The sequence below is a fragment of the Gopherus flavomarginatus genome, chromosome 2 (assembly GCF_025201925.1).
Source record: "Gopherus flavomarginatus isolate rGopFla2 chromosome 2, rGopFla2.mat.asm, whole genome shotgun sequence".
Lineage (NCBI taxonomy): Eukaryota > Metazoa > Chordata > Testudines > Testudinidae > Gopherus > Gopherus flavomarginatus.
In genome coordinates this window covers 219873814-219894928 of record NC_066618.1, presented here as the reverse complement: position 1 = coordinate 219894928, position 21115 = coordinate 219873814, and the positions used below count along the sequence as shown (strand labels likewise).

At 39.3% G+C, this 21115-nt stretch overlaps 1 protein-coding gene across 1 annotated transcript in view; it reads left to right on the top strand.

Moving 5' to 3' along the window:
* Positions 1 to 21115, top strand: part of CDH2 (cadherin 2) — a 208860-nt gene that overhangs the window by 133037 nt on the left and 54708 nt on the right. The window contains exons 4-13 of the mRNA XM_050941947.1: positions 734 to 880; positions 3449 to 3604; positions 5629 to 5773; positions 7504 to 7676; positions 12662 to 12799; positions 13581 to 13766; positions 15485 to 15741; positions 17302 to 17444; positions 19445 to 19678; positions 20052 to 20285. Of these exons, the coding sequence (XP_050797904.1) occupies positions 734 to 880; positions 3449 to 3604; positions 5629 to 5773; positions 7504 to 7676; positions 12662 to 12799; positions 13581 to 13766; positions 15485 to 15741; positions 17302 to 17444; positions 19445 to 19678; positions 20052 to 20285 (1813 nt within the window). The remainder of the gene's footprint in view (positions 1 to 733; positions 881 to 3448; positions 3605 to 5628; positions 5774 to 7503; positions 7677 to 12661; positions 12800 to 13580; positions 13767 to 15484; positions 15742 to 17301; positions 17445 to 19444; positions 19679 to 20051; positions 20286 to 21115) is intronic.

The following is a 21115-nucleotide window of genomic DNA, read 5'->3' as shown; positions in this document are numbered from 1 at the left end:
AACCTTTTTCCCCAAAGTAACTGAAGAATGTATTTTGGGCTTTTTTCCCTACCCAGAATAACATGTCTGCATGCACATGTGCATCAAGAGCTAAATGCTGAAATAACTGCAGATGTAGAGAGGAATATAAAGGCAATGTTGACACCCAGCAGAGATTAATGCCCACTGTGCAAAGTGGGTCATCTACAACATCCATCATGGGTGACATAGGTTTAAAATAATTACAGCATTAATTCTATGGGATTTAATAAGGTCATAAATATTTCAGACATTCCTTACCAGTATGTATTAAGCTTCTCTTGGAACTCAAATTATATTTTAGCACACCCAGATCTAAATTTAATATACAGCTTCACATTACCTGTACTGTAGTTCCAATTAATGAGATTATATACATATAAAGGCATCCTATAAAAATTCTGCACAATATTAACTACTATCCAACTGGAATATAGAAAGTGCAAAGCAGTTTACACAGCAGTACCGGGTAATAAATTACTTATAATTCCATTTGACCTCCAAGTGGCATGCTGAAAAATGAAGGAATTGCTACTGTTTCATAGGAAAAATGTAATAATATTGCTTATTTCCATATTTTACTGTGAACCGAACCCAACAAATAGCTTCATAAACGTGTAATGAAGAGTGCATCCCAGGCAGTCATGTACTGGTATGAAAAGCATTCTTCAATATACACATTTTTACCAATTCTCATTCTAATGTCTGTTTTAAGGACCAAAAGAAAATCGAAGAAATAGTATTTCCACGGCAACACTATAAGCCCAGCAGTCATCTGCAGAGACAGAAGAGAGACTGGGTCATCCCTCCAATCAACTTACCAGAAAACTCCAGAGGACCTTTTCCTCAGGAATTAGTTAGGGTAAGGTAATTAACAACCAAGAAGGCAGAGATGTTATTTCAGAATTCCTTGGAAGTGAACTTCCGGTGTCATTGATAGTCTTTCTGCTTATCAAAGATTAAAGGACCAAATTCTGCTGGTACATCTATACATAAAAGATATTGGGCCAAATTCTGTGGTCTGCCAAGCTCTCTTTGTTCTTCTTACATTGAATTACAATGAATTTAAATCAGACAGCAATTGCCCTGAAGTAGGGGGAACCTCTGCTGGTGCAAAAGGTGGCAGTTGTGATTCAGCCAACTCTGCGGCATCCTGCACTGGAACACCCCACTTTTGTGTTCGTGTATGTTTTTGTTGAGGGTAGGGAGGGGAGAGTTAAGCATGTCAGAGGAGGGGAACAGGGAAGGCTCACTGAGGTTACACTACCTGTTGTACAGGAATGCACAGCAAGTAGGTGTCTATTACCAGGCATTCCTGCACAAGATACAGGGGGATTGGGGGGAGGTGTTCCATTAGTGTTGCCCGCACAATCAATTTACCAAAAGATGTGTGTGTTTGTGTGGACAGGGTAACAGATGTGTGAACATGGCTCTACCCTGTCTATGCACTTGCAAGTGACTTTCTTAAAGGTGTAGCAAAGGCTACCAGTGAACATACTGTAAAATCAGTTTCTACTTTATTTGTTAGCCAGGAACTCAGTTCAAAGTTCAGTATTCCCCCTGCAATAACCATGTGATCACAAGCACCTAAATGGTAGTAATACTATCGAGTACAGTAACTCCTCACTTAACGTTCTCCGCTCAACATTGTTTTGAAGTTACGTCGCTGCTCCATTAGGGAACATACTCGTTTAAAGTTGTGCAGTTCTCCCTCGTAACGTCGTTTGGCTGACTTTACAAGGGAGCATTGCACAAGTTCCTCTTCTTCACCTCCTCCCCCTCCCAGCGCTTCCCCCTCACCACCACACAGCTGTTTGGCAGTGCTTAGGACTTTCTGGGAGGGAGGGAGCAAGCGAATGAGCGGGGAAGCTGCCCCTCCCCAACCCCCCACAGGCAGGCAGGGCCACCTGGAATTCAGGGGCTTTAGGGTCTGCAGGGCCCTGGGCCAAGGGGGTCCTGGGGCCCTGGCCTGCAGCTCTAAAGCCCCCTTTGGAATGCGGCCCTGCGAGTATGGGCCAGAGGACTCCGGTGGAGCAGGGGTAGCCACGCAGCCAGTGGCCAGAGAGAAGCGGCGCTTTCCCCTTCAAAGCGCTGCTTCTCTCCTGCCAGCTTTGAAGGGGAAAGTGCTGCTTCTCACCAGGCACTGGCTGCGTGGCTGCCCTGCTCCACTTGAGTCCTCCGGCCCGTGCTCGCAGGGCCGCATTCCCAAAGGGGCTTTAGAGCTGCAGGCCAGGGCCCCTGGGCCCCCTTAGCCCAGGGCCTTACAGCAGGGGCACATGGGGGGGGGAAGTGGGGCAATTTGCCCTGGGCCCTGCAGGGCCCCCCATGAGAGTTTCAGGGGCCCCCATGAGAGTTTTCGGCAGGTTTTTGGTGGCAGGTCCTTCAGTGCTGCTGAACTCACACAGATTGAGCGAAGGACCCGCTGACAAAGACCCGATGCTGCTTCCGCTCCAGGTCTTCAGCAGCAATTCAGCAGTGAGGGCTCCTTCCACTCCGGGTCTTCGGTGGTGAGGGCTCCTTCCTCTCCGGGTCTTCGGCAGCGGTTCGGCGGAAGGACCCGCCGCCAAAGAGCCCTGAAGACCCAGAGCGAAAGGACCCCCTGAATCCTCTGGGAGGCCCTGCCCTGAAGACCCTAAACCCCTTCATTCCGGGTGGCCCTGCCTGCCCGGGGAGGGGCGGGGGGAGGAGCAACTCCCAGAATTGTGGCCATGGGGGTGGTGCCACACTGCTCAGAGCCACCTGCACACCCCCTGCACCAAACAGGAGCTGCCCCAGATAAGTGCTGTGCACCTCCTGCCTGCCCCAGCCCTGAACCTCCTCCTACACCCCCATCTGAGTGCCCTCCCACACCCTAACTCCCTCCCAGACCCTGCACTCCAGCCCTGAGCCCCAGGGGTAAGCCAGGGGCACCTCCTCACCACAGTATAGTATAGTACTGTATAGTATATAATGCTTATTGTCTGCCCCCAGAAAAATTTCTTGGAACCTAACTTCCTGCATTTACATTCAATCTTATGGGAAAATTGGATTCGTTTAACATCATTTCACTTAAAGTTGCATTTTTCAGGAACATAACTACAACATTAAGTGAGGAGTTACTGTGTTATAAAAAAAATGCAGAATGCTGGACATGGGTTTTGAAAGGTAAATTAAAGAGACTGTCTTACAGTATATTTTAGTGTTCACAAATCTTGTGTAGTGTTTTAGGAGCTAAACAATAGATTTAAAGATAAGAGTATTTAATTGTTTTTAGTTATATAATTCATCCCACTGTGTAAAAAGTAGTGATTTATAAGAAGGGTCACTTTACATGAAAACTTTTCTGAAAAATTCAGTGACTGATTTTCTGACAATGTATTATATTATTGAAAAGCCCAAACATTGTTCTGTTCGGTTTAACTAACATAAACCTCATCTTCTTGACATTTAGATTAGGTCTGATCGTGATAAAAGTCTTTCACTGAGGTACAGTGTTACTGGACCAGGAGCTGACCAACCTCCAACTGGAATCTTCATCATCAATCCCATTTCAGGTCAACTGTCAGTGACGAAACCTTTAGATCGGGAGCAGATAGCTTCATTTCATGTAAGATTTTAATTTACCATTACCAAATTATCAAGTCAAAGATTAACATCTGCTTCAAATTTGATTCATGCATCTGGCACAGTTTTCTACAAGATGTGATTTAAAGAGTTTATACTGGATTGGAATTTATATTTATTCTACTTATTATACATAATACAGGGAACTCCTAGCATGTTGAAACAGCTTAACAAATGTGAGTTAGTGTATTTAGATAATTAAAGAAGGCTGAAATGTGAATGCTGTAGTTTTTTTTTTCTGATTTATACCATTGATTACAAATTCCACCATATTGTTTGTTTGACAGAAGTTTATTTTTAATATAACACCTTAACTTGGGCATAATTATACTGGAATTGCAGCAGCTAAAATTTGAGAAATGGATGAGAAGAAAAACTATGAGGGCATTTTCAGGGCAAATCTAAGCATTTTAATGGAATAATATTTGTAAATTAGATCTCTCTGTTTATGAAAGCTATGTTCTTTGCTTTAGAGAAATTGCAAAGTGGACCAAATATTTCTGCAGCACTAGTAGGGAAAAAAAATTGATTGCAAAGCAGGAAACCAAGGTTTGACCTGAAATGGTCCCCACTTGAAACAATAGAGAAGAGAGACAGTTCCTGGAGATAATTTCTAGAGTAGAATAGTTTTAGTGCACAATTTGTTGGCCCATCTGAGGAGCAAGTGTAATCCTACTTTCTGTACAGAAGATTTAGCAGTTGCTATTCATAGATGGAGTTTGATGAAGTTAAGGTGCAGCAGCTCTAGAATTCATGGGATTTTACCAAGAATTTGGATTAACGAATACAATTTGTTTTAGCTCTTTCCCTTTCAGTTCCAGTTTAAGTAATAGTGACTAAGGAATTTTATGACAACTTCTAAGACCCATTTCCAGTATATGGTAGATTAATCTCACCCCCTGCCTCCTATAACTCTGTGTCAAAACTACTTCTGAGCTATACTGACAAGTTTTTACCTCCCAAATTTCCAATTTAGGATACACCTACACTACAGCATTTACAGTGGCACAGCTGCACCAAGGCAGCTATGCCGCTGTAATGCTTATGGTGGAGACACTCTAAGCCAACAAGAGAGAGTTCTGCTATTGGCTTAATAACTCCTGCCTCTGCGAAAGGTGGTAGCTATGTTGGCAGGAGAAGCTCTCCCACAACATAACTCTGTCTATATCAGCTTCTTTAAGGTGTCTCAAGTAGGGCAACCAAATACCACTTCGGAAAATGTAAGCATAAATTTTAGACCCTTGAATTTTCAGCTGTTTAGTAAGAACAGTTTTTTCCATACCCTGCCAGCAAAACTAAATAGATCTACACAATTAGTCTTTTTCTTTTTTAGGCTTTAAATTAAAAATATTGTCTAGAGTCTTCTCTTTCCTTTGAAATATTCTTGCAATACAGTTTTCATAATACCATTTCAAAGTTTACAAAAATAAAGCAATATTAATTCCAGATGGATTACCAACAAACATTTTCTGATGAAGGACAGAAGACCTCTATATGGATAGTGCAGGATTGGATGTTCCTGGAGACTTTCCACTGGCAATCAGGGTTAAGAAATACAAAAGCCTATAAAGCATTAGGTAGTATTATTATTCCAAAAGTAATTTGGAGTCCGTAAATTAGGCTGATGGGAGTGTGAAATCTGCCCCACAGAAATCTGTCCCCTCTGGGTGAACTATTCAGGGTTTTTTTTTTCTTTCTCAAGCCAAGAAATTTCCAGAAGGAAAAAAGCCTTCAAAAATAGAAAGAAAAAACAAAGAAATTGGTATCCTTCCTTAAATGTAAAGGGCTTAGTTCTGCCCTCAGTTACACATGTGTTAGGCCCATTGAACTCTGTCTACAAAGGCTCCCTCAATAAACTGAAAATTTAAGTCATCAAGATGGGGGAGCAGTAAAAGATATTGAAATATATCAGGCTAAAATGGTTAGTGTAAAATTTCCTGTCTGTGCTAATGTCCATGTATGTTCATATGTTTTGCAAATTCACACAATTCCCAATGGCTTTTGCAGCTGAGAGCACATGCAGTGGATGTAAATGGAAACCAGGTGGAGAATCCTATTGACATTGTCATTAATGTTATTGACATGAATGACAATAGGCCTGAGTTCTTACACCAAGTCTGGAATGGGACAGTGCCTGAAGGATCAAAGCCAGGTAAAACATAGCAGGTTTTCTGTGTGAAAATAGATGTTTTTTTAGTTTTGGAGGAAAATACATTTAGAAGTCTTAATATTTTTGAAAGATGCAATCGACAAAAATTTCAGGAAGCTAGATTGCCACTACCCTTAATTTTTAATTTACATTTTTGCAAGCTAAAAATCAGTTTAAAAGAAAGACTTCATTACACATGTTAGGGAATGAGTAAGGGACAAAGCAGAGAGAAGGAAAATGGGGAAGGACTACTTTATTTGGATAGCACCCAAATATTTATATTATGGCAGCACCCATTCAAGATTGGAAAAATAAAGGAGACCAAACAGTTGTTCTGTAACTTTGAAGATTAGCTTGTTGCTAGACAACTGATTAGTGACCTTTTAATACGCCTCTTCCTGTAAAATATCTCTCTCCCCTGACTAGTCAGTTTTTGAATAAAAAGAACACTAAGGGATTAAAAATAAAAACTAAAAGAAGTTGAACAGATTTACAGTAATGATACCATGTATGGTTGTGGAACAAATTTTTCTCTGCTTATCCTGTGGCAATTTGGGGTATTTGTACATCCTGAAGATTTGTATGTGTTGTACTCTAGCAACCTACTTGAGTGTCCTTTTCAAATGAAGCAAGAAACCAGTGACCCAATGTCTAGAAAAGACAATGTTGACATTTTAAAAACAAAAGTTTTACAATAGCTTCCTTGTTAGAAAGGAAATGTCATGTAATATCTCTGGAGAGTCTATATAATTATATATATACATTTTAAGCCCATTCTCTGTTTTATATAGAAAATATATACAGCTAATATAGTATATATTACATAACAGAGTATGTGATCTGTATGATACAGTTTATTTAGGCCAAGGGTGACAAAAATGAGAGTCTAAAATTAGAGTCTATATCTATATGCAGATGCAATCATGCAGTTGATAGTACACAAGTGCAATAGTACAGTCCATGCCATTAATTGCAGGATTGGAGCCTATATATAGACCTGGATGTGAATCTCAGTAATTCTGGGGAAGTTTGGATTTGGAACCAAACTGTGCAATTTAGGATTTTCTCCAGAACCAAAATTATGTCTCTGAACCACCCTCAAAGTTGGAATAAGTTCAGATTTACATCTAGATGCAAATTATGTGTCAGAAGCCATTTTCTTAGCAGTGCAACAAGGAATTCTTCGGACAACTGACATGTTCCTTCAGTTTCTTTCAAGACATATTATGCCAAGTTCAAGTGCCAAGAACCAACATGATTTTAAACAGGATTGCAAAGGGAAAGAATTAGTATCTAGAAAAGCCCTTGTTTTGATTTTGCACTGAGTTTCATACACAGTTAACACATGCGGCACATTTTAAAATTAAACATGTTTTGATTATCAAATGTTTCATTTGGCCCAGCGATTGAGCCTGCTATTTAAACTTTAGAAGCTTCACTGTTAGTTAAATGTGTTTATGGCAGAAATGCAGGATTTGATTGCCTGTGGACCTTTGTCAGTAATAAGCAAGTTTGATACTTTATAAACACCAGTGCTGTTATCTTCTGTTATGTATCTTAATTGCTTCATTAATCCTGGGACTCAGGCCTACTCAGTTTCCTTTGGGTAAGAGAAAGAATTTGTAATGTTTATCAAAAGAAGTAAATGTTTTGACCATTTTTGTGCTTGTAAGTGACCTTGTGTAATTCAAGTAAACTGTTTATTTAACACTAATTATGTATCGTGCTGTTAGGAACCTATGTGATGACTGTTACTGCTATTGATGCCGATGATCCTAATGCACTGAATGGGATGCTGAGATACAGAATCTTGTCGCAGGCCCCAAGCACCCCCTCACCGAACATGTTTACAATCAACAATGAAACTGGTGACATTATCACAGTGGCAGCTGGACTTGATAGAGAGGTAAGGCGGGCCTGAATTTTATAGGTTGTATTTTAAATGCTGTCCATTCTTGTGCGTATGTAAAATAGTTTGTAGGTAATTTACACATTTTTTTCAAATGTAATTTTTTCCCCCTTGCACAGCACTGCCTAACCAGTACTCTCTTAGAGCTGGCCAGCTCCAAGATTTGAAAACTTGGATTTTGGCAAATATCCTAGGGGTAAAAGATATTTAAAGCTTTGTTTTGCATAGAATGTAAAGCATCTGATCTCACTCACTTTCACTGGAGTTAGCTCAGAAAGAGGAAGGGATCTTGGAGCGAAGGAGTAAGGAAGGTGGGGGTCTTGCCATGGATATGATTGGGGGGAGAGGATGAGATGGAATGGCCTGGAAGTGAGTTTACTTCAGTCTAGAAACAGACTCATCCTGCAGTTTCCAGCAAACGTCCTTACTGTATGTTGGATAAAAAACACAGTCTGTGTCGTTTACTGAGCTTAACTAGTTTAAAGGTTTAATAAGAACATTTTAAGACAAGATTTTACCACTTTAATTAAGGATAAAACAGAAGTAAAGCAGAGGAGCAGGATAGTGTAGTGATGAATTACCCAGTCCTTGGGCACAGGTAGGCTGTTTCCGACTTTATTAAATTCATGCTGGTCCAATCTGGTGTATGTCCTGTGTTGCCACACACACACACACCCCCCCACACACCTGCATTTGTTAAACACACATTTTTTATACTTTGTCTCGTAAAGGCACACAATTTCAAAATATTAAAATTGCCCCATTTATAAACATTCCATTCTAAATATATTTTCTAATACATTTTTACTTTATTCTGCTACAACTCTAATTGGTACTGTCATTTTATTTTATTTTTTAAACCATTGCTCTTATGTATTCATTATTTTTTACAACAGCTGTCTTATTGTTACTTCTCTGTTTCTTGTAGCCTTGGAGTGGTTGGCTAGTTCTGTCCAGTCATTATCCAGTTTCCCTAGTCTGTCTTGCTAGCGGGATTAGGGCCTGGCTGATAAATTAGTCATTGTTCACCCTGTCCTCTACTTAGACCAAGAATCCACTGTCGATAAGACAAAAACTGACTTTCTGATTTATTTTTTTACAGCCTTTGAAAACTGTATCTATAAGACACATACAGAAAGCAGAAAAGTTCCCTTTTGTGTTTTCTTATAAAAATATATATTTATTTCTTTAACGTTATTTAATATATATTTATTTAACACCGTTCATTTTACATTTCTTTGCACATAACTCAAAACTTTTTGTGAACTGTCCTGTGACCAGTATTTTAGTGTTAATTAATTTACACAACCGTGATATAATTGCTCACCCTTCACAGACACGCTTGCCAGCTTGCATTTGTTGAATTAAAAATCGCACACAGTGAATGCTGTGGCAGAACACTGCTGACAAGGACAGCCGGAACTAGCTATGACTCAGGAGTGGCAGTAGTTCCTCTTCCTGCTCAGCTCCTCAGGAAAAGAGGGGGATGGGAAATAGAGCCAATTCTCCTGGCTTGTGATCAGGAGCTCCACATGAAGAGGAAGGATCTAACCTTCCTTCCATCCCTGGACCGCACTAGTGGCATGTAGGATAAATCTTCTGGCACTCAGATTGATGGAGGATTCGTTGAGGGTTTCTAATGCCACCATGTAGTAACATTAACCCTGGGATCTTCTTTGACATGTGTACTTTCAGAAGGGCTTACAGTCTGTATAAATGCTATCTCTGTCTTCTACTACATAGCAATTAGCAGTACCTGATTTACCATAGGAGAAATCAGCTGCCACATCAGGACTTCCCAGTAGACCTTCAAACTAACAATAAAAGAAGCCTTCCACCACAGTAGTTTGCCATTAATTCTACTCACTGATTGCTTTACTGATGTCCAAATGAATAATTGTTTGGAAAAAATAAGTGCTTTTGACATCTTTGTTGAATATTGTTGCATTAAAGTGCCTGAGAAATATTCATTTAAAATACTAAACTAGACAAAAATAAGATAAAGGCATTTTAATCCATAATAGACTAAAACAACATTAGTATATTTCCAGATGATGGGAGCCAATGGTATGCACATTTGGAAATTTAGGAGCAAATTATGGCTGCTCTAAAACAACTGCCCTGGAGTGGAGAGGATATTGAGTGTCCCTCCCAGGCAGAGGCAGCCATCCGTTGGTTGCTTCAATAAAGGAGATCATGCTGAAGAAGCCAGATACTTTGCAGTTCTAATAGTGCTAGTAGAGGGATGTGTACTCATCCACTAGCCAGATGCTCTAACCCAGAGTGGGGAAGTGCATACTGCAGTGTTACAGGAGCTGCCAGTGAGCATCCTGAGGGTGCTGGGCTGCACCTGACTACTGTTTTATCATTTCGTGTCTACCCCGGCTTGGGTACAACATCTTGTTCCCCTTGTAAGAGCTTTAATTTGGCCTGTAGAACTTTGGACATATACCTGTTCTTTGCAAAAGTTTAAACTATGTGGGCCAGATCCTTTAGGCCTGTTTATAGAGTAGTAAGGGGCATGTTAGCTTTAGGTAGCTTGATGAACCAACTGAATATCAAGCTGACCCATGGTATGGAGTGTTGGACCTGGTGTGTAAAAGGGGAAATGAGAGAACCCACACTCACTTCCCAGGTGAAAGTTAACTATGAGGTGGGTTACCTACATTATCGGAAAAACCCCAGTGTAGGAACTGTTTGCACTACTGCAGCACTGCTGCCACATCGGAGCTGTGCCACTGTAGTCACTGTAGGGTAGACAATAACCAATTATTCTTACCTTGTGTCTGAGGTTAGCTAGGTGGAGTGCTCTTTTCTCTTACTGCCTGCCTGGGGTGGGAGTGGAAAGATTTCACCCAGTGGGACTGTCTTCTCTCCCTATCTGACAGTTCTTTTTCAGGGGTGTTGCTGTGAAGTTCCTACAGAGGCTGAAGCATGCTGGGCTTGTTCCTTTCTTGTGCATGCCCAGTGCCTCCCAACAATCTCATCCCGAGTAGTTCATCTTTCATACATGAAGGTCAGACTAAGAAGAATATTTAGATTGCACGCTCATTGGGGTGGGACCCTATGTTTGCTTGATATGTAGCGTGCACATCAAAAATAAATAAGATGATGATTCTGGAAAAGAGGAGGACTTGGGTAGCCATATAATCCTAACACAATTCTCTAGTGCTTCAGGACTTGTGACTTCAGAGCCAAGACGAGTCATAGAGCTCCTGCAGTCTTTCTGCCACAGAAGAATCTGGGCCCAGGATTTGGCCTGATATTTTTGTGTTATGTTTATTGTTTTGCAATAAGCAATGCACTGTTGTTCCATAGCATAAATGTAACAAATGTATTCCTTTGATTCTTTCATCACTACATATTTTGTTTGTGTCATGAACAAACCCTTAAGAGGATTTTTGCACCTGTATTTTCTTGAAGAAGCAGAATCAGTTTTATGTATAAACAATATTGTTTTATAAAGAATGATTTGCTCTCACTGTCCAGGGTCCTGTATAGAAAAGGATGGAAGTACATGCTTAAGGGACTTAAACATGCACTTAAGTGCTTCCCTAAATAGGGATGGTTTCGTGAATTGGACCCTGGATCTTTTGCGTGTGAAAGTCAGGTGCAAGTGTGCATACTCTTACAAGTGTACATTCTTTTAAAAACTTAGGCCACTATGTATATGATAATATAAATCCAAGATTTGAAAGCAAATGAGAAATTTTAATTGAATGGACCCTTGGTAGTTTTCTTAAAAGTAATTATCTTGTGGGGGAAGGGTTAAATCAAAGATTGCTGTCTTATAACTTATGTTGTGAAATAATCAGTTGTATACCTCCAGTTTAAAAGCAACCAGAATGTGTGGGGGAGATGATGTTTTTGTAGGAAATAAAAAAAAACTGTGCTTTTCTTTAAGTATCCTTATTTTAACAGAAAAAAATTCTTTAGCTGTCTCCATAAACCATTCATGAAAGTAATATTTCAGAGTAATAACAAATGCTGATGTCATTGCCAGTTTTCTGCTGGAGGAAGAATTGAATTTCATGCCATAGTATCATCCCACCAAGCTAGGGAGTGCTAAAGCTGAAGTTGAATTGGTAAATTAAGTGTTAAAAAAAAACTTTATTTACATTTTGCAATAGAAATGTACAGAAAATCTTCGTAGTTTGTTTTTAAAAAATCTTATACATTCAGTAGTAAGGTCTAGCTGGTTTTGAGATCTAGTCTGTCAGGCAATTCTTTTTCACAGAACTAACACAGAGCCTCGGAAAGATCTGGCATACTTCCAGCAATGATTTAAGAATACAAATTCTCTTTACTGTGTGCTGTTTTTAACAACACATAAAGCAACTGGCACTGGCAAATTGGGAGAAAGCAGGGAATATCTTGTTTGGAATGTTTAACATTTATAGAAATAATCAGGAACGGAGGGAAGGGGGTGTTCCAGTCACTTTACTAGTTTCTGTTAGCCTTGACAGCTGCAGTTTCCATAGTGATATCAAGAAGTTGCAGCTACATTCTAATACTTAGGCTTTGCTACAATAAAGCCTTGGCAGTTGTAGTCCTTTGGACAAAGATATTCTCTGGCTCAGATCTCATAAAACCCTTTAGGATTTACTACGTATTTAGGCTGAACTACTATAGTTTTTTTCCATTTAAAACAAAAAAAAAAATTTAGTCAAAAATCTACCTCTGTGGTAATAACAGTAACTTGTATAAAGTTCTTTCATTATTCATAGTAAGAACATATCATGCAAGCCTCCCCAATCACAAGTGATGTATGAAAAATGCAGGCAATTTAATATATTTAGAGGCAAATCACTACTGTACTTCTGGTGATATAAACTTTGCTTCAGTCATTTCAACTGATGTTAACTGGAATAAACAGTATGATAGGCTCTTTGCGTAATAAAGCACAATTTATGGAACACCTGCTGTCCTACTGGAATGTTGTTTTTGTCTATAACTTATGTTGGTGTCATTTTGTGTTTTAGAAAGTACAGCAGTATACATTAATAATTCAAGCTACGGACATGGAAGGAAACCCAACATATGGTCTTTCAAACACAGCAACTGCTGTCATCACAGTGACAGATGTCAATGACAATCCTCCAGAGTTCACTGCTATGACTGTAAGTACAAGACAGAAGTAAATGAAGGGTATGAATGTTTATGGCCGTTATTAAGGAATTTTTCACTTTATATATATATATATATAAAATATGAATTGAAAATATTTGTTACTTATCTAATAACCTGCTGTGTTGCAGGGATTTAACCAAGAGGAGAACCTGTCCCTTAGGACATACCATACTTAATTCAAAATACAATATTTAGCTAAAGAATCAACCCCCTCGTTTTCTAGGTGGTTTCAGATAGGTTTTAGTTTGCTAGCTCACATTCCTGTTTGATAATGGTAGACTGCAGGTGGTGTTCTCCTTTATTAAAGTATTTGTCAGATTTTTTTTCCAAATAAATGGATCACAGAGAATTTTGATTAAATCGACTAAAGCAAGACATCAGGAATCCTCACAGGTTTTCAATCCTCAGGTGATATAAATTGTCATAGCTCCATTGAAGACAATTTACACCAGCTGAGGCTCTGCCTCTTAGTGTACAATTAAACTAAGATGAATACCATTTTCTGTGCCCTGATGAGTATTTCATGGTGCTATTATACACTGATATATATATATATATATATATAATATGAACATAAGAACGGCCATACTGGGTCAGACCAAAGGCCCATCTAGCCCAGTATCCTGTCGTCCAGCAGTGGCCAATGCCAGGTGCCCCGGAGGGGAATGAACAGAACAGGTAATCACCAAGTGATCCATCCACTGTTGCCCATTGCCAGCTTCTGTCAAACAGAATGTAAAATATGTAAAAATGTATGTTTTTTTGTTGTAGTTCTATGGCGAAGTACCTGAAAATAGAGTGGACATCATAGTAGCTAATCTAACTGTAACTGATAAGGATCAGCCACACACTCCTGCCTGGAACGCAGTGTATCGAATGACTGGTGGAGATCCTACAGGCCGATTTACTATTCTAACTGATCCAAATAGTAATGATGGGTTGGTAACTGTTGTGAAGGTAAGTGATATCCACAACTCATTGAATTAAGCAGAGACAGAGAAGTAGGAGAGCACTGAGAATAAGTATCTCCCTGCTGTTTAATCCTGAGTCCAGTGTGAAATATGAAATTAAAATTAATGTGCACCATGCTTGTTCTGAAAGTAACTTTTGTTCACCTTTTGAATGGTCCTCCTACTTACATTATCATGGACAATCTAAAATATCAATTCTGAAAATCAGGTTTAAATGGCAGATTAGAAAATCTTTATTTGCCACAAATAAAAATTAGCCTATGAAAAAGCCATGCGCCTAGCGGTGGCATCAGAACTAGCATTAACGGCTATCTGTTGGAATAATAAACAAACTGCTCTCTATCTTTTGTTCAGCATTGATCTTCCAGGCCTAGGGATGCCTTTCCCCACAAATATGATGCCAGTTTGTTCCTATTAGGCAGCTGACTCAAAATAGCCAATCAGGATGATATCAGAGGGGAAGGAGAGTGGTGTTAGTAATGGTAGGAAGCTACTTTTCAACAGGCTTCTAAAGGGCGATGCTATTTTTAAGACCTCATTCAAAAGCCTTGTATGGAGCAGGTTCTTCATCTTCATTCACCAGCCAAAAAAGTCCTGGACTGAAAGAATGACTTGTATTTTTAAGTTATGATAAAAAGGCAGTACTACAATTTGAATCTGTCAAAAAGTAGTCCCCTTTCCTCTCATCTGTCTGATAAGGGTCCGGACTCTTAGTTTGTCTGGTTCATTTTTGGATACATCCAGTCAAGTGGGTGATAGGATATGAAATCCAGCACTCGGGCTTGAAATGCCTGTGTTCCAGTCTGGGATATGGTAGCATTTATTTATTTATTTATTTATTTGTCCTTCAGTACTTTTTTGGGGAGGGGGGAGCAGGGGGAATCTATGGATTTATACAGCAATCTAGGCTACATTGCATGCTTATGTTTTTTTCCACAAGTCCCTATGCTGTATAATTGTCATTTCTTGAGAGATACCAGTTGTGTTTGATTCTGCTGACAAGACACACTTGACTGCCTGTGTTCCTTGTATTTAGGAACGTATTAATACGTTTCAGATCTATTGACAGTTAGAAACTTGAAGCCTCTGAAAGAGCAAACAAAATAATACTCAAATCAAACCAGTATAGAGAATCAAATAAAATTTCCAAAGGCATAAATGCTTGAAATACTTCAAATTAAATTATTTTTTTAAACTGACAGTAGAGAGGCAAAAAAGTAAATCTAGATAGATAAATGACATTCTGGGGAAACCCCCCCGAAAAGTTGTAAGTACCGATTTGGACTAATTTGGCTTAAGAACTTTTGAGGGGCAGAATTTGGCAGGAGATTCTTCACCAGCCACAGTGAAAAAGGAACATGCTCCCTGAGGGACAAGGAGTGGCTGAACCCACTAAGCAGGGGTCAGATAAGCTATCATTGCCCCTTGAATCCCTTTGCCTATGGATGTTCCTGGCTGCCCTTGGCACTAGAATAGCTGCTGCAGAAATTATCCTAAAGTGCTGCAGAATTCCGTAGTCCAGAAAAACATATAGAAACTTTATATGTACTAGTTTTGCAGTGGTTCTCTTTTGTTTAGGCTCTGTGTTCATCTAGCTCAATATAAGCATTATAAAACAGAAGAACTTTTAAAATACTCTTTTGTTTGCATGCCAGTCGCTACTATGAACAACTGCTAATATTTTGCCCCTTTTGTTTTTGCCAGCCAATAGACTTTGAGACCAACAGGATGTTTGTACTTACTGTAGCTGCGGAAAATCAAGTGCCTTTGGCCAAGGGAATTCAGCATCCTCCTCAGTCAACAGCAACTGTATCCATTACCGTCATTGATGTGAATGAGAGTCCATATTTTGTCCCAAATCCTAAGCTTATCAGGCAGGAGGAAGGGCTTCTTGCTGGTAACATGTTAACTACTTTCACCGCTCAGGACCCAGATCGTTACATGCAGCAAACTGCTCTAAGGTATGATGTAAAGCATAATTCCCGTCTTATCCCATGCTGTTAATCTCAAAATTGGGCCTAATTCCCTAGCCCTCTGCACAGATTCTGAAGGCTTGAAACAGAATACAGAATGCTATATTTCTCTTTGGGGTTGACCATGAAGTGAAGAGCCCATGTATGATTTCTCTGTTTACTGCAGCACCCCAGAGAGGGAATTATGGGTGGACTGCAAATAAGTCTGCATCTAGAGCAAACTATGACATCTTCTGCTCATAGGGCTCAAATTCATCAAGGTACCTAAACACATGCAGAACTTTAAGCATATGGGCTATCCCAGTGAATTGAGTCAGGCTTTAGTTTATGCTCATGCTGACATATCTTGCTGATCAGAGTCGTAGGCTGTGATTGCTGTGGCTCAACTTTATGGCTGTCCTGCATCAGATCAGGATTCATTATCCCATCCCCAATTCATGCAGGCAAAAAAATCTTTCATTTGTGCTTTCCTTGTAAAATGAGACTTCTTATAATTTTACTGTTTCTGTATTATTTAGGGCTGGTCTAGAAAATTGTATCAATCCAACTATGTTGTTCAAAGTGTGAAAAATCCACACCTCTAAGCGATGTAGTTAAGATGACCTGAGTTCCCTGTAGACAGAGCTAGGTCAACACAAGAATTCTTCCATCAACTAACTATTGCCTCTTAGGGAGGTGAATTTACTAGAATGACAGGAGAAATAAGCAGCTATGCGACTGTTGCGTTTTAGTCTTAGTTAATTAGTTATTGTTGCTGATATTTGCTCATTTGGGGCCATAAAAGTCATATATAGGTCTATAACTTTGTAGCCTAGTACTGTTGTTTTTATTTTAAATATCACATGAGCTAAGATCGTTTGTAATTTATTTAAACTAATACTTGATATAATGACAACTTTTTATAAGGAAGGGTGGTTTTGAATGACCCTATTCCTTCAAATCAGAATCAGAGAGTACAGTAAAACTAGTTGGATACACTGAGGTATCCATAGAAAACCAATGATTTATTGCCATAAACTGGAACTGAAAGAGCTTAAAATAATGGAGTCACTTTTGTCAAATCAGAATATGTGTACTATCTCCTCCCTCTCTTTGCACATGTATGCACACATGGTTAACAGAATTGAGATGGCCGCAATAATGGTTCTCATGCTATAACTGGAGTAGGAGTTCCTGTTAAAATAGTTTAATCATGGTTGAATGTGAAATCTGCATTCTTGTAGTGATTAAGTCGTATGCAACTTAAGAAAATTGTGCATTTTACTAATTTATGACGTGTATGTTCACTTTTCAGACAGTTGTATATAACTGATTTAAAATAGACTTAGGTAACAGCTTACTTACATGTCAAGGCTTTTAAAAACTTTATTAAAACAGTGCGTGTATCCAAAAAAACTCTAGAATGCAAGCTAATAAACTGAAACTCATAAAATATTGTTATAGTACCAGATATATGCGTTTTCAGAAAATGAGTTAAAATATATTTATGTTTCATTTTTGAAAACCTTGTTGGAGGATAAATAACATTTCTTATCGTCAAATATGCAGGTACTCAAAGCTTTCAGATCCTGCAAACTGGCTAAAAATTGACCCAGTTAGTGGACAGATAACTACAATTGCAGTTTTGGACAGAGAGTCACAGTATGTGGAAAATAACATGTATAATGCGACTTTCCTTGCATCTGACAATGGTATGTATTCACATTTATATATATTCAGAAAGTTTTAATTCTATATATTTGAATAACATTATATCGTACTAGCACGGAAAGCAAAAATGTAAGAATAAATGGTCAATTTTCACCATGGCAGAAGGTACTAAAATTGGAGTTAATATATTGATCAGATATCTGGAAAACGGGGTAACCCGTGTGGTTGCAAATTTTGCTGATAACACACAATTATTTAGGACAGTGAAGTCCAGTGAAGGCTGTGAGGAGCTGCAGGAGGCTCTAATCAAGCTTGGTGAATGGGCAACGTAATAGCAGATGAAATTCAGTGTTAAAATGCAAAGTAATGCATGTTGGAATGAAAAAGTGCACTATATCTTTCTAGTTCTAAACTGACTGCAACACCTGGGGGGAAAGACCAGGCCATCATCGTGGATTTCTCAGAGAAGATCTCTCCTCTATGTTAAGCTGCAGTTAGAGAAGCAAACAAAATTGTAGGATGCACAAGGAATGGGATGGGAACTAATATGGGAAATACACCTCTACCCCGATATAACGTGACCCAATATAACATGAATTCGGATATAATGCAGTAAAGCAGCACTCCGGATGAGCGGGGCTGTGCACTCCGGTGGATCAAATCAAGTTCGATATAACGCAGTTTCACTTATAACGCAATAAGATTTTTTGGCTCCCGAGGACAGCGTTGTATCGGGGTAGAGGTGTATTACAATTTCATTAATCAGTGATATACCCTCACCAGGGATACTGTGTTACTTACTAGTTATCTCATCTCCAAAAAGGATTTTGTGGATTTATGGGTATATATTCAGAGTGTGGGAAAACATCTCATATGAAGAGAAAATTTAGAAGAGATGATTGAGGTGATATCATAAAAGTATTTAAAATAGTAAATAGTATAAGGAAGGTAGAACAGAAACTTATATTTTCCTTATTTCATAACATAAGCACAGAGGGGCATTTAATGAAATTGAAAAGTGGCAAGTTTCACACGAGTAATTATATTGTGGAACTTGTTACCATGGGTTGTCATTGTAGAGAGAATTTAACAAGATTTAAAGAAGTATTAGATACTATACAGATAAGAATACCCAGAGTTAGAAAAGTAAATACTAAAAAAAAATGTTTTGGAAGGGATGTAAAATCTCATGCTTAGGGGTTTAGGTCAATCTAATTATTGGAGGTTATGTGGAAAGGTCTCTGGAGGGTGGGATTATCTCAGATCTGGCTACTGCAGGGTTGTTCCCCTCTTTCTCTGAAGCATCTGGTGTTGGCCACTGTTGGAGATAGCTTCTTGAACTGGACGAACTACTGTTCTGGTCCAGTATGGCAATTCCTTTGTTCCTGTATTTACCAGCTAAGGCCCTAATCATGCAGACACTTGTGCCTTCAAAGAACATTCCTTATGAAGACAGTGAAACTACTCATGTGCAGGTTTGCAGCCTCGAGGCCAAGCACTAGATTTTGTTTATAAAGCCAGAGCCCTAAAATATAGATATGTGGAAGTGCACTGCCGCAGCATGAGCTCCTGGAGGTATTTTGCTTTGATGGCAGGTCAAAGCAGCCCCTGCTTTGTGCTTTCAGAGACTGCAGAGAGTACACATCAATTCCAGTCCTGTTCAGTTGGCTCCACTCTTGTCCTCAGGGAATACTGACACTGCTATCAATGCTCGGCTCAAGCAGTTCTTGGGCAGGCCCAGTCAGAGTCTAGCATGAAGTGTTCACAGTTATTTCAAAAGCATGTGTAAGGTTTATGAATAGGTGACATTGAGACATTAAACATGAAAAACGTTATAAAACAATTTGGTATATTTTGAGTAACATAGGGGTAGAAGAAGCGTGTTTTGTTGTCGGTGTTTTAATTATCCTTTCAAATCAAATTTCAGTTTACATTGTAACTGAACACATGTACATGGGTAGCTGAAATATGCTTGTGTGAAATATTTAAATAGGTTTCTAATAGGAAGCAAAATTAAGATACCAATTTTTTTTTCTTTAAGGAATTCCTCCTATGAGTGGAACTGGCACTCTTCAGATATATTTGCTTGACATTAATGATAATGCACCTCAAGTACATCCTCAAGAGGCTACAACCTGTGAAACGCTACAGCCCAATGCAACTAACATCACAGCAACAGACCGTGATATTGATCCGAATGCAGGACCATTTGCCTTTGAACTGCCAGAAACTCCTCCTAGTATTAAGAGGAATTGGACCATCATTCGTATTAGTGGTAAAATTAATTTACACAATGGAAACTTTAATCTTTTTTAAATGAACTGCTGCCTGCATTTTGTTTCTTTTCTTTTTGTCTGGCGATGGTTATTTCCCTGGATGCTCGGATTTTTTAGATTAATGTGAATGAAATGTTACCAAATGCCATTAAAGTGAGCTCCCTTGAGAATGAGAGAAAGATATTTTAAAAGTAAGATTTAGAAACTAATGTTCACAGTAATACGAAGTCTCTGGCACCCTATATGGCATCTGGTACATCCAGTAACAGAAGGTTAATATAAAGTTCAGAAACCTGTAAATTTCCCATCATTGTTTAACATCCACATAAGCAGTAAATTTTATTTTTACACCTAATATATTTTCTCATATAGGTGATCATGCCCAACTTTCGTTAAGGATCAGGTTCCTTGAGGCTGGTATCTATGATGTTCCTATAATAATCACAGATTCTGGAAATCCTCCCAAGTCCAGCACATCTGTTCTAAAGGTGAAGGTTTGCCAGTGTGACATAAATGGAGACTGTACTGATGTAGATCGGATTGTTGGTGCGGGACTGGGCACGGGTGCCATCATTGCAATTCTGCTCTGTATCATCATCTTGCTCAGTAAGTACATGAGTCTTTCGAAATTTAGTTCTTTAAGCTCTTCTCATAGTATTTCACAAGAGCAAAGCTAAACAGAGAACATGAGGTTTTTTTCAAAAAGATTTTTACGTGTATGGTAATAGTATACCTACCCCTCAGCCATCCAAGTGCTGATACATAAATCCCAAGGCCAGAAACGACCATTGTGATCATCTGGTCTGACCACCTATATAACGCAGGCCATAGAACTTCCCCAAAGTAATTCCTAGAGCACATCTCTCTGCCATGAGCAGGACCAGACAAGGATCTTGCCTCCTAAAGAATTGCCCATATTCAGCTTTATAGCTTTGATGCAGTGTTAAGATTTTCTGGTGATAATTACTAATACAATATTAGGAATATGTGAGCCAGCTGGCAAGTGGCCTTTGTGTGAGCACCTCAAGATTAGGGGTTCAGGAGCTACCTTTTTGTGCTTACCACACTCTGTGCTAATAGGAATGCAGAGACTCCTTCCTCCAGGCACTTTGCGGGACACGCATTGCGTCATGTGGGTGGAGTAGAGGAGAGGCCACAGCCATGGCCATCAGAGGCCCAGTCTCTCCCCAGGCTGCTGCAGGTGTGACTCAACACCATCCCCAACAGGAGTCAGTGCCTAACCGCCCTCCATACGATTTACGAAACCTCATGTGGCCCTCAGGCCAAAAAGTTTGCCCGCCCCTGGTCTACGTGCTGCATAAAGTTGAAAGTGGTATTATTCTATTTTGTATCTAGTGCATTTGATGAGGGAAATGACCAAACACCATGACTATATGTCCAGTGTAATAAAATTAGACACTGTAACTCTCTTACAT